General features: G+C 41.5%; 1 protein-coding gene across 1 annotated transcript in view; it reads left to right on the forward strand.

Annotated features, from left to right (window-relative positions):
- The first annotated feature begins 1020 nt into the window (after positions 1–1020).
- The window catches only part of LOC144110807 (uncharacterized), a 37864-nt gene continuing 26042 nt past the window's right edge, over positions 1021–12842 (forward strand). The window contains exons 1-2 of the mRNA XM_077643899.1: positions 1021–1864; positions 4061–4162. Of these exons, the coding sequence (XP_077500025.1) occupies positions 1091–1864; positions 4061–4162 (876 nt within the window). The 5' untranslated portion in view covers positions 1021–1090. The remainder of the gene's footprint in view (positions 1865–4060; positions 4163–12842) is intronic.

Here is a 12842-nt window from a genome sequence, read left to right on the forward strand (position 1 = left end):
TCAGATGGAATTGTGCATGATTGCTGAGGAAACCTTGTGATCCAGTAGACTGCAGCACAAGTTGCAGATGCAAGCTAGAGGGTGCAGAGCAAAAAAAAAACTGCAGTATTAAACGTGCATGTGTTTGTGTGGCTGTGCCTTTTCTGCATCATACTCTGTCTTGCTTTTTGTGCTGTAGCCTCACCAGTTTAGCTCTTCAGTTTCCATTGTAGTTCTGTCACCCGTTTGAGCTTCTGTGTCTCATTATTTAATGACTTATTGTTTTCTGTATGCTTCTGCGTACAACTTCTTTATAATGTGAGGTGTGCACAGCAGTAGTAATACCTTTTGGTATGCCTTCAGATGATGTGCGGCAATTTTTATCTCTACTGTTTCATCTGATGTCTATAGAAACTTCTGATGCTTGTGCTTCTGATCCTATTTGCTTTGGGGAATTCTTATCTAGTTTGGTCTATTGTGATTTCCTATTAATGATTCATGTTTATCTTTAGTGCTAAGTTTTATTTTGGTGACACTGCTGACAGAATTGGTTTTGTCCTTGAGGTTTTCAATGTGAGTGCTTCCGTTCTGCATTTATTTCATCGAACTACCAGCCATCACTATGCTAGATTTATTAGAGGAATTTCACCTGCATAATTTTTTTACTTTACTTTAATAGAGAGAAGGAATACGCTCATTGCCAGTGTACTGTGTTTCTAGTGAAAGCTCATGGATATTATTTGTCAAAAACTCTTGGGCAGGCTTGGCAGATCTCCATTAAGGCAGGTATTACACGAGCACTTTGTCTAAGTTGCTACGACTTAAGTTGGCTACAGAGTATGCTTGTTGCTCTGAGTAGTTTGAAAGTTAAAATATTCTCCCTCCAGCTTCATGGAAATTTATAAATACTAGCAAATTTTATTTAAAAACTCTTCTTTTTGTTTTGATGGTCAACCCATCCACCTTGAAAAAAAAACTTAAGTTAAATGTGTAATATTGCCAAATTTGTTATAACACGCATGGTCTCGTATTTCTCTGAAAACACCCTGCCTTTCTAGGTGCAGTCCTGGTCACAGCTGATCCCAAGCTCGGAGTGCTGTCTGGGGAGAACATGAGTCAGCAGCTGCACCAGTCCCCCCACTGCAATCGGAGCTTCACGAAGAAAAACCGCCAAGAGCAGCATCTTCCCAACCATTTGGATGACCGTCCCTCCAAGTGTAACCAATACGGAAGTAGCTTTGCTCAAAAGGTCACCCTGAAAAACCACCCACGTACGAAGACTGGTGGGCATCCATACAAGTGTGGCCACTGTGACAGCAGCTTTGCTCTCAAGAGCACCCTGAGGATCCACCTTCCTACCCACACGGATGAGCGTCGATACAAGTGTGACCACTGCGGGAGCAAATTTGGTCAGAAGCGCCACCTGGGCCAACACCTTCGTACCCACACGGGTGAGCGTTCATACAAATGTGACAACTGTGACAGCAGCTTTTCTCAAAAGTACCACCTGGTGCCTCACCTTCGCACCCACACGGGTGAACGTCCATACAAGTGTGACCACTGTAACAGCAGCTTTGCTCTAAAGGGCAACCTGCAGCAACATCTTCGTACCCACACGGGTGAGCGTCCATACAACTGTGACCACTGTGGGAACAGCTTTGCTGAAAAAGGCACACTGGTGAAACACCTTCGCACCCACACGGGTGAGAGACCATTCCAGTGCCAGCTCTGCCCCATGGCCTTTACACAGAGTACAACCCTTGCTAAGCATGTGCGAGCCCATAAGAGTGAAAGACCTTATCAGTGTCAGTTCTGCACAATGATGTTTAAAGAAAAACAGAGTTTAAAACGCCATGAGAACAACAAACACGCTTCAAAAATCACAGTTCCTCAAACTTTTGATACCTTTTCGCAACATTAGATGTTAAAATCATTTCTAGCTATCTTGTCTTTATTTTTAATTTGCCTTCTTGAGAAAAAAGTTGCAAATTTGCATGCCTTCAAAGTACATCTGCATAGGGCAATCCTTCTGTTGCTTTCACTCCTCCTTAAGAAACCTGAGCATACCAAGCTGGTACTATCATGAATGAGACTGAAATCCTGGCATCTGCAGGTGTGATCGTGTCATAATTTTATTAGTGTCAGCGCATTGAATAATGTGCGTGAATTGTGGTTGCAGTGTTTGGCACTAGCTAGCAAACTGACCTACTTACGTCAGAGCAATTTAGCTTTTTTTTGTGAGTTTGATGCCACCAGAGAAGCATGCTGTTTCATTATTCTTTCCATGCTCATGTTGTGGCTGTAGGGAATTAAGAGCAGAGAAACAAACCTTAGCTGCCTGATGATAAACATTGCTCGCTTTTGTTTTCTGGTTTTCAGAGTTTGCTCTTGGTTTAAGTTTTTAAAAATGAAGGCTTTACTGCACTAGATTATTATTACCATTATTAGAAATACTGTCAACCTTCAGTTGAGGGTCATTACAAATAGGGATGTTACACATAACATTCATACAAACATAAAGAGCCAGATACAAAAAGAAATATGCACATGCACTGCAGTGTCCTATGGATACAACACAGGATACGATATACAGGCTATAAGACACGTATTCAAATGATCAGCCATCTGCCGCACGCACTAAACAGAAAAAAAAACAAAAGAAATGCACTGCGATATCCACAGGGTACAGATGTTAGTAATGGACCTTGATTGCATTTGCAAACAATGCGGTATCAGAACTGCGAACAATTTCTGCAGGCAGCTTGTTCCACAGCTCTATTGCCTCTGGGAAAAACGAACAACCACAGGCATTGGTTTCTGAACAGTTACGGTTGAATCGCTTCACTATGATTTAAGTGGGAGCTCTGTCTGCCTGGAGGTTTTAAGTACAAATTTTTATTATTTTTTAGTTTGCCATGAATTATTCGAAATAACGTTTTAACTCTGCTTCTTGCACCTATCTTCCAATAAATCAAGACCGCAAGAATTTCTGTCCTATATTTCGAACAAATAAAGCGTGCCGCCTGGCGTTGCACCTTCTCTATCTTGGCCCCCAATACCTTTTGATGGGGCGCCCATGCTGCTAATGAATATTTTAGGGAGGGTCGAATAAGAGATCTGTAAGCCAGCAGCTTAACATCTTTTGTTGTCTTTCGCGGTATTGCTCTTAGAAAACCCAGTTTCTTTTGTGCTGCTGAGCATACTCTTTCTACGTGATTGTGCCATTTTAAATCGTGCGACATAGAAACGCCAAGATATTCGAAACAAGAAACGTTAACTAGATTGTTGTCTTGAATATCATGCTGAAAAATTAAAATATTCTTTTTTGCAGTGATATGCATGTGTTGTGATTTGCATATTCATGTGCATTATCTGTTGAATAATCTGCTATCCTTGCATGTGGCATATTTTGACTACAAATTGCATTGTCAGTCTTGACAAACATGCTCTATAGATTTGAAGGCAATCACCTCACTGTCTCTACAGCAGCTGTTGATCTCATTCCATTTTACAGTGGCAGTTTCAGGATATTTCAGATTTCTGTAGCAAGCCCCTGTATATTATGCTCTGCTTACGGAAACTCAAGAGAACTTGCTTTGGTGACTGAATTTTTCAGGGCGCCATTGAGATAAAAATTGTCAATTTGTAAACAGCTAGCGTAGTTGCATTTGTTAAAAACCAGTGATCTTGAAGAAACATCTACTCCATCCTTAGATTTAGATATGTGTTGTGAGCATTAATAGTTTTGAAAACAGGGGCGCCAACCAGAAAAAAGCTCCTAATTGATGCTTCTGCCCCCAGCATTGGGTCCTTCACAGTGAAGATGTAGGCTACTTGTTGGTGGGTCTCTTTGTTTTCAGATGAACCCCCCGTGTAGCCAGTATTCCATTGCGCTCTCAGATTTGCACTTCAGTATTAAATCTGCTTTTTTCATAAAGTTGGTTAGGTCACAAATGGTTTATTTGCTGCTTGGGAGTGTTTTATCAGTTGTAATTGTGTGCTGTAACAGTTTCCAGGATTTGTAATCAAATCAATAAAATTTTTCTCATCCATACAAAGTATAAAGATGTGGTGCCCACAGAAAGCTAAAGATGTCTGCAGCTTTGGTCTCAAGATCACCCTGATGCACCACCTTCGTAACCACATGGCTGAGCGTCCATGCAAGTGTGAGCACTGCAACGAGGTGACTGCCTTTAAACATGGTGGGAGTGCAAGCACATTGTGGACATGACACAGACATACTCCGAATATCAACTGGTCGCTCTATTTATAGTGTTTTTAAATTTATGGGCTGAAAGATATGGCACTAGAAGACAGAGATGAACTAAAAACAAATAAAAATTATGAATTCAGACGTGCTTAGAGTGCAGATGTTGCAAAGAGCGACGGGTCAAAGAACTGAAACAAAACAAAACCAAGCACTGCTACTCTTATTGATGGGATATGATTGCAAGCATTTCCTTCTTTATGGATCCATAACACTTTAGATAATTTGTGTGCGCACATCTGCACGTTCGTCGTCTTCGTCTCGGCAAGGAATATTTAAGTTTGCTGAAACAGAAATGTTGATTGGGCAGGTTGGTTCATCACTATATGGGGTGGCTGCACTGTGTGAACAGCAGAGCTTCTAAACCTGTTTTAATTATATATATATGTATACATTTATGGGGTTTAACATTCCAACGCTACTCAGGCTATGAGAGATGCGGTAGTGGAGGACTCCGGAAATTTCGACCACCTGAGGTTCTGTGTACCAACATCGCACAGTACACAAGCCTTTTGAATTTCGCCTCCATCGAAATTCGACCATTTCGGCCGGAATCGAACCCGCGTCTTTTGGGTCAGCAGAAGAGCCACCGCATTGGCCATATATATATATATATATATATATATATATATATATATATATATATATATATATATATATATATATATATATATATATATATATATATATTTATGAATACCATTATCCCAGCAGTTCTATAAAATTATCGGCATTTGTTTTCGTTCTCTTCTTTCATCTGCTCACAAATGAGACGTGTTGATTGACAATGCTCTTCACTTTCTTTTCCTGAGGAAAGTGAGTCTTTCTACCACAACCTGATGTGACATGCAAGGAAGAAGCAATAAACTAACGGAGAAACTAGTGAAATATGCCTTACACGTTGCATGCAGAAGGTTAAAATCATAAACAACCCTGGGGTGGCAGCATCATTTAGGTGGTGTTGCTATTTAGTTTGGCATCCTCATGTTCTTGATGGTTGAAAAAGAGTATTGAAGTAATTAGAGACACCTGCACATAAAGGGTTTATTTGGTGGAATGGTACTCAGCTGTACATTCAAATCAATCGAGCATTAAATTCCGGTTTTACACTACTAAGCACAAATTTGCATGCCTATTCAATAACCAGTTAGGGGTGGTAGAATATTGTAGAAAATAAATTAAGAAGTGCATAGGATTGGGCATGTTGGTCAGACATGCTAAAGGGAAGAATGGCGCAGCATCAAGTAACGAGGACAGCAGGAGTGGACACGTGTGTGGGGCGTGTTGCCTTGTATAAATTGGGTGTAGTGGCAGCCAAACAATGTTTATAAAGTTGGCGTTTTTGTGTGTGTGTACATTCCCATTGTCCTCATTACTTGACGCTGCATCATTCTTCCCTTTAGCTTTCCAAAAATAGTCATGCAAAATTCATGGAGAGCATGCCATTAAGAAAAGTGAAATGTCAATGAAATGTCGGCCACTGTTGTAGACCACATGGCTTCGCAAATATAGCAGGATAGCTAAATTGTGAAAGCTATAGGTGTGGGATGTAATTGCTATAATGATTGAAGATATTTAAGAAACTTGTGTCACACAACTGCGTAGATATGGGCATGCACTTTTTGCACTGAAGGTTTGTGAGTAAGCTTACTCTTAATTACTACATATAACCTAATTCTGTGTGTCCTTGGACAGTAGTTGAGAGGAGGAAATGCTCCTTTTGCTCTCAAGCGACTTCATGTCCTTTGTGTTAATTTCTGCTCAACATAGAAAAAACAATATTCCAAACAATCATGGTATCGGGCTGGCATATTTCCGAACTGTTGTTGGTACAGCGGATGTAAAGAGCAAAAATGTGAGATCTTTGCCTCCGCCCCTCCCCCCCAAGTCTTCTGGATTTCCCCTTCCCAGCATCTTCCTCCTCGCTCTCTTATGCTGGCCTCGTTAAAGAGAGTGGGGAGCAGGTTTTTCTGCCCACTCAGTGGCTGCAGGCACCAGAATGCCCCTTCACATGTTCACCGTGTCACCAGGAGGTGCAAAAACTTGTTTTGCTTCTTTTTATTTTTACACTGTCGTGATTAGCCTGCATCATGCAGTGTCCGCAGGCACGTGCCCACACTGCGTGTTGTGGTGCTGCTACGTATTTCAATGTTAAAGCGGGCTGGAAAAAGATTAACTTTATTTTGCATTCCTTGAGGGAAACGCGACGAGCTGCTTATAAAACAATGGCCACACAACATAGGAAAGATGGACTTTGTCCCGACGAAAAGGACTGTTTTGTGTGAATTACTGTGTATCTCTTTATGTTCCAGAATGCTTTGCGGAGCATTTGCAAAATTTAGAAACCGCATTATATTTGTCTTCTCAGGGTTATTTTTGTTTGTGTGACCATTTTCAGAAAAGTTGATGTCCACTCTGGGTTAGGCAGTATAGTGAGAATAGTAAACCCAGGTGAACTTGCAAATCAGCGGTAGCAAAGCTGCAAACTTTCACTGTTTATGACTCTAATGTGCATATTAATTCATTGTAATCATTGGGCACATCTCTTTTCTGGCTGCTGAGCTCTTATTTATGGAAGTGGGCTTTCTGCGGTTGAGAACAGGGAATCCAGGTGAACTCGCAATTAGTAGTAGCAAAGCTAAAGACTAATATTATTTGTGAATCTAATGCATATTTTAATTCATTTTAATCATTGGGTGCATCTTTATTTTGGCCTCTGAGCTCTTCTTTACACAAATGGCCGTTCCTCTCAAATTCTTCGTAAATGGCATTCAACATTGCTGGTAATGTCTACATTGTACTAAACTAAAATCTATGAGATGTCTTTTGGACACCAAAATATCCTCACAGTTATATTTACAAAAGCTTTTTTCAGCGACATGTATCATTATCACCAGCAGCAGTAGCAGCAGCCTGATTACGCCCACTGCAGTACAAAGGCCTCTCTCATGTCTCTCTAACCAACCCTGTCCTGTGCCAGCTGCTGCCACCCTATCCCTGCAAATGTCATAATCTCATCCGCGCACGTAACTTTCTGCCGCACCCCACTACGCTTGCCTTCTCTTGGGATCCAGTCTGTTACCCTTAGCGACCATTGGTTATCTTGCCTTCAGTTACATGCCTGCCCAGGCCAGTTTCTTCCACGTGAATAAGGCTATGATGTCGTTAGCCTTCATTTGTTTTCTGACCCACTGCGCCTTCTTTCTGTCTTTTAATGCTACACCTATCGATCTTCTTCGCATAGCTCGCTGCGTTATCCTCAGTTTAAGCTGTAGCCTTTTCGTTACCCCGTTTCTGTACCATACGTAAGTATTGTTAAGAAGATACAGCTGTTATATATGTTTCTCTTTATGGATATTGGTAAACTGTCATTCACTCTGAGAGAACCTGATAAATGTGCCCACCCCATTCTTAATGTTATAGTTACTTCAATCTCGTGATCCAGATCTGCAGTCACTACATGCCCTAAGTAGACATATTCCCTTACTACTTCCAGCACCTTGCTACCAATTGCAAACTTCTATTCCCTTTCGAGACAGTTGAATATGACTTTGGTTTTCTGCATGTTAAATTTAAGACGAACCATTCTGCTCTACCTGTGTAACTCATTGATCATGTTTTCAGTTTATCTCTTATCTCCCGATTTACTTATCAACGCAACATCATCAGCATTTCGCAGATTACTAAGGTATTTTCCATTGACTCTTATCCCCAACTGTTCCCAATCCAGGCCTCTGAATACCTCCTGTAAAGAGGCAGTGAATAGTATTGGTGAGATCGTGTCTCCCTGCCTGAAATCCTTTCTTATAGGAGTTTTATTGCTGACGTTATAGAGGACTGTGATAGCTATGCACCAGTTATGGATGTCTTCCAGAATTTTTATATAATGCTCTTCTACACCCTGTTTCCGCAATGCCTGATTGACTGCTGAATTAGTTTCAACTGTGTCAAAGGCCATTAATCTATAAAGGGGGTGATTATACTCTGCACATTCCTCTGTCACCTGATTGATAGTGTGAATATGGTCTGTTGTCGACTACGTTTTAAGAAAGCCAGCTTGACCATTTCGTTGATTGAAGTTTAAGGTTGTCCTGACTCTATCAGCAATTAACTTAGTAAATACCTCATAAGAAACGGATAGTAAGCTAATGCATCTGTAACATGTTTTCTTTCCGTTAAGAGTTCTAGCACTGTGTTCCAAATATTAACTGTTTTTCTATGCCTTACTTTTGTATTTAGAACTGTTGTATTGGAAGTAAGCTGTATGTATGCGTGACATCTTACGGCCGTTTACAAGGTGACCAGTATTGTGACAATAAAATTAAAGATGCTACTCAGGATTATTTTCTAATCTGTAACAGTGTTTGTCAACACATTTGTTTTGTGTCTGGAACTGTGTGTGTTGTAATTATTTTTTACGTGCCATTTCTTACGGTCTTTAAGGACGACCAGTATAGTGCCAATAAAAAAAGATGCTGTTTCGCACTAGTCACTTTGCTGACCAATAGATTTTTGAGAAGAAATAAAAATGACTTTTTTGTATATGCACTGCCTCTGATTAGTTGTCGTAGAAGCTTACAGATTGCAAGTTGGAAATGAAACCATGTGACACTTGACGATCTTGCTTCATACATTAGCCAAGTGGGATGTCAAAATCAGCCTGTGTATCGTTCAAGCACATAGATTCAGAAGAATTCTGAAGAGGCTGTTGGCTCCATTCAATGTCTTCTGTCTGTTGCCCAAGACTGAGGGTAGCTTAAGTTCCTACTCAGTTTTACTTTCTTTTCCCGATGCCCCAGTGTACCTTAGAATAATACTGAATTGCAAACTTTTCTTGCCATTTAGAGCGTGCCTTCTGGTTTGCTTTTTTGCAGTCATGAGGGAGACGTGCCACTGCAATCTAGAGTAACATTTTAAGGCGATTATAGTACTTGCGCATAGCAGTTATTAAATGAACAGTTTTAAGCGCCAGAACAACACGCCCTGCCATTGACCCTTCGGCGGCGTCTGGTGCATGTAGGCAGGTTTATTGCCGTGCGCAGTGCAGTCGCCGGTGAGAGAGTGTACTTCGAGAACTTAAGAGCGAAGCAGCAGGAAAGCGGTATATGTCACGCGAGAGTTCAGAGGCGAATGGGAGGGACTATACAGAACAGTAACTCCCCTCTCTGCAGTATGTGATGCATCCTTGGACAATATGCACACTGCAGTCAGATACGTGGCTGATAATGACGGGGAACAGTGGGGTGATTGTCTGTGAGCTGGCAGTATGACAACAGAGCGAATGTCTTTAAACGAAGTTGAAGCTAGAGAATGTTTGCGAGCTCTGTTTGCCACGTGTTGGTCGATGAGTTCACTTGGTGTGTTAAGTTGGGCGAACTCCTGTGGCACTGGTATGAGTGTTAAACGGGCCAAATATTTTATGGCACGCATAGCGTCATGACTGATTGCTTAATTCAAGGGATTCCCACTGTCTGTAGGTGAGATGTTGAAATTGTGCCTGATATATTATCAGTGCCTGAAGGATGAGCGCACAGCCTAGTGGGCCGTGTGAGCATGCGCGCCACCAGAGCACATAGCTATGCAACGAATCAGACCTACAGTAGTGTGAGCCGATTTATGGGTGGCTGTTAGCCATGGGGGCCAGTCCCAGAATTATGAAGAAGGCCAAGAATTCGAACAGTTTCTACCTGAGGAATCGGAGAACTATCTTAAAATTTAAGGAAGAAGCTTTCCGTGAGCCGGCTTTATTTCCAATGCAAATGAAACACTTTTTAGTATGTGAGAGGGTCAGACCTAGAGGTGGGAGGCAAGATTTCAATACATCCAGCGCGGGCTGGAGGATGAACTTATGGATAGTCGCATCTGGATGACAGCACCACAAGGTTATATCAACGGCATACGCAAGCGCACTGATTGGAAGGGACAGTGTCTAGGGCTCGAACAAGACGAATAAAAGCTACATTAAATAATGCAGGGGCAAGAAACGAGCCCTGGGGCACTCGTCTATTGAAAGTGAATTAATTTACCAAAAGTCTTTCCATAGACACGCACACTGAACGTTTGATTTGCTAAAAGGCGTGAATGGAGAGGACAAACTGGTGAGGGAGACTGAGTTCGAAAGGAGGCAGGAATGGCAGAGTGAAGGATGTTATATGCCTTTGTTATATCTGACGATCACATACGATTCGAACAAGACTCTGCGGAGAGTGGTGAAGCACGTCAGCAGCTAAAGTAGCAAGACAGTCCTCCATTCCATTTTGTGGGCGGAAACTGATTTGGAAATTCGGGTATCAATCATGGGATTATAGCCACCATGACAATCGTACGGCGAGAATGAGCTTGCAGATGTTAGGCATGAGGGAAATTGGATGAAGGGCCGAGAAAGATACTGGAGGCTGGCCTGACTTGGGTACTGGAACCACTATGGAATGCTTCCATTCTCCTGGCATGACGCCAGAATGGCACACTTTGCTGAAAGTATATATCAAGTAGGGCTTGCCAACCAGTCCTTCCTTTACGGAATCAGAAGTTAAGTATATGCTGCCGTGCCCGGGAGTAGTGGTACCCATGCAACTTATAACTTCTATAAAACATCTTCAAACAACTCCAAACATCTAGTAACATCTAACTCTAGATTGAAACATTTAATAGGCATCTCAGGAATAGAGGTTTATCCACAAACATTTTAAAAATGCACTGACAAAAGAGGTTTATTCACAAATGTTTTAAAAACATGACAAAAGAGGTTTACTCATAAACGTTTTGAAAACTTCTTTAAATACACATTTTCCACTCAATGTTTTAAAATTTCTCTGACGAGTTGTTTACCTGAAAACGTATGCAGATATGAAACTGCAGGTATGAAACTTTTCTGTATAAGAGAAGTTTGGAAGGCGGCCCCTGCAAAACAAGCATCCTGCTGCTTCCAGTTTTAATTGGCAAGCATTTTAGTTTTTTTTATTGCACACTTATATAATAAACTATGTTCAGAGACTGATGAAATGGGTTTTCTTGTCTCATTTGCATAGTGTATTTATGCTGCAAAGGGCAGCTGCCCGCCCTTTGCAGTTCGACCTCTGCTGCACATATCTGAGCAAACAAAATCTGCAGCTCTAAAAAAAGCATGCGCACTAAACCTAATGAAATAGCCCAGAAAAAAAAAGAACAATGGGTCCAGTAGGGCATACCATTCGATTCCTGTTGGAATCAGTTGGACCCAAATGGTCAGCCAGTTGGGTTCATGAACCCAACTGGGTAGCCTATTTGGTTTTCCTAGTTCCAGTTGGGCATTCCAATTGGTTCCGCGTTTCCAACTGGATTACCCAACTGGTTTGTGAGGTTCCAATTTATTTCGGCACTCCCAGTTGTATCACCCAACTGGAACCATTTGAAACCAATTGGGGTTCCTTGTTGTACCCAAGAGAACCAATTGAAGCTGATCTCCCAACTGGAAGTTCCAGTTGGTTTTAACTGGGTGATCCAATTGGAAAGTCTAAGTCAATGATGTCCTTCATTCTGTATATATATTTAGCTGGCTATAAAACACAACACTAGGCTAATTACGTTCTTGTAAAAGAGATATAGTAGCCGCTTAATCTCTTGAATACTTTTCATTACTTCCATCGTCACTGCCGGCGTTCTTAAATAAGATAGCTTTACTTAATGTTCAGCCACCACTGCCTCCAGCTAGACGGTATATATAAATGACTGCAAAAGTGTGCTTTGTGGGTATACATTAAGAACTTGTGTTTGTATACAGTGTTTGACTCCTTGTGTGTAATGCACGTTTGTTGGTGTCTCTTGATTTTCATAACGATGTGTATTTATAATAGTTCTCTTGTAGAAATGTTGGCAGCAGTCTCACAGCAGTCATAGAAGAAAGGCCATTTGGTTACAATGCAATTATATATTTTTTTGCTGACCAGTTCAAACCATTTGAGTCGAATAGGTATGCCAACTTAGTTGGTGGGCCATTTCGTCTGGTTGGGTGGACAATTATTTCTAATTGGAAGCACCAGTTGGGCTCAACTGGTTGAGCCCAATGGGTGCTGAAAACACATTTGGTTTTCGACACATTGGTTTCAAGTGGAACTTTTCCAACTGGACCCATTGTTTATTTTGGCTGGGATCCCAATGGTTGATTTTAGAGAGTTCTAAATATATACATAGTGATCTTTAGTCTAGGCTTCATATAAGGAGCCATTTCCAAAAAATAAAAATGTTTAAATGTGTTCTTAAGGAGTTTTTACGAAGAAGTTTTCTAGATTTTTTTTGGCGGGGCATTGCGGCCGGGCACGGCACGCATCCAAACATAGCCTTAAATGTGCTCATCTTTGCCTGTCTACAGGTTCCGCTACTGAACGGTTCATTTACAATGTCATCCGCTATGTTTACTGAGCTGGATCCATGGAGTACAAGCCGATTGCCGAGCCTTAACTTCAGCCGCCATCAGTGACAGCAAAGTGCGCTGTCTAAAATCTAATCCAGAAGCATTCACCAATCACCGTCGACCACGGTTCCGCCGACTGTCTACATAAGCAAGCATCTGGATCCTACTCAGTTGTGGGCACGGCACGCATCCGAACGTGGCCTCAAA

Source organism: Amblyomma americanum, chromosome 11 (assembly GCF_052857255.1).
Source record: "Amblyomma americanum isolate KBUSLIRL-KWMA chromosome 11, ASM5285725v1, whole genome shotgun sequence".
Taxonomy (NCBI): Eukaryota; Metazoa; Arthropoda; class Arachnida; order Ixodida; family Ixodidae; genus Amblyomma; species Amblyomma americanum.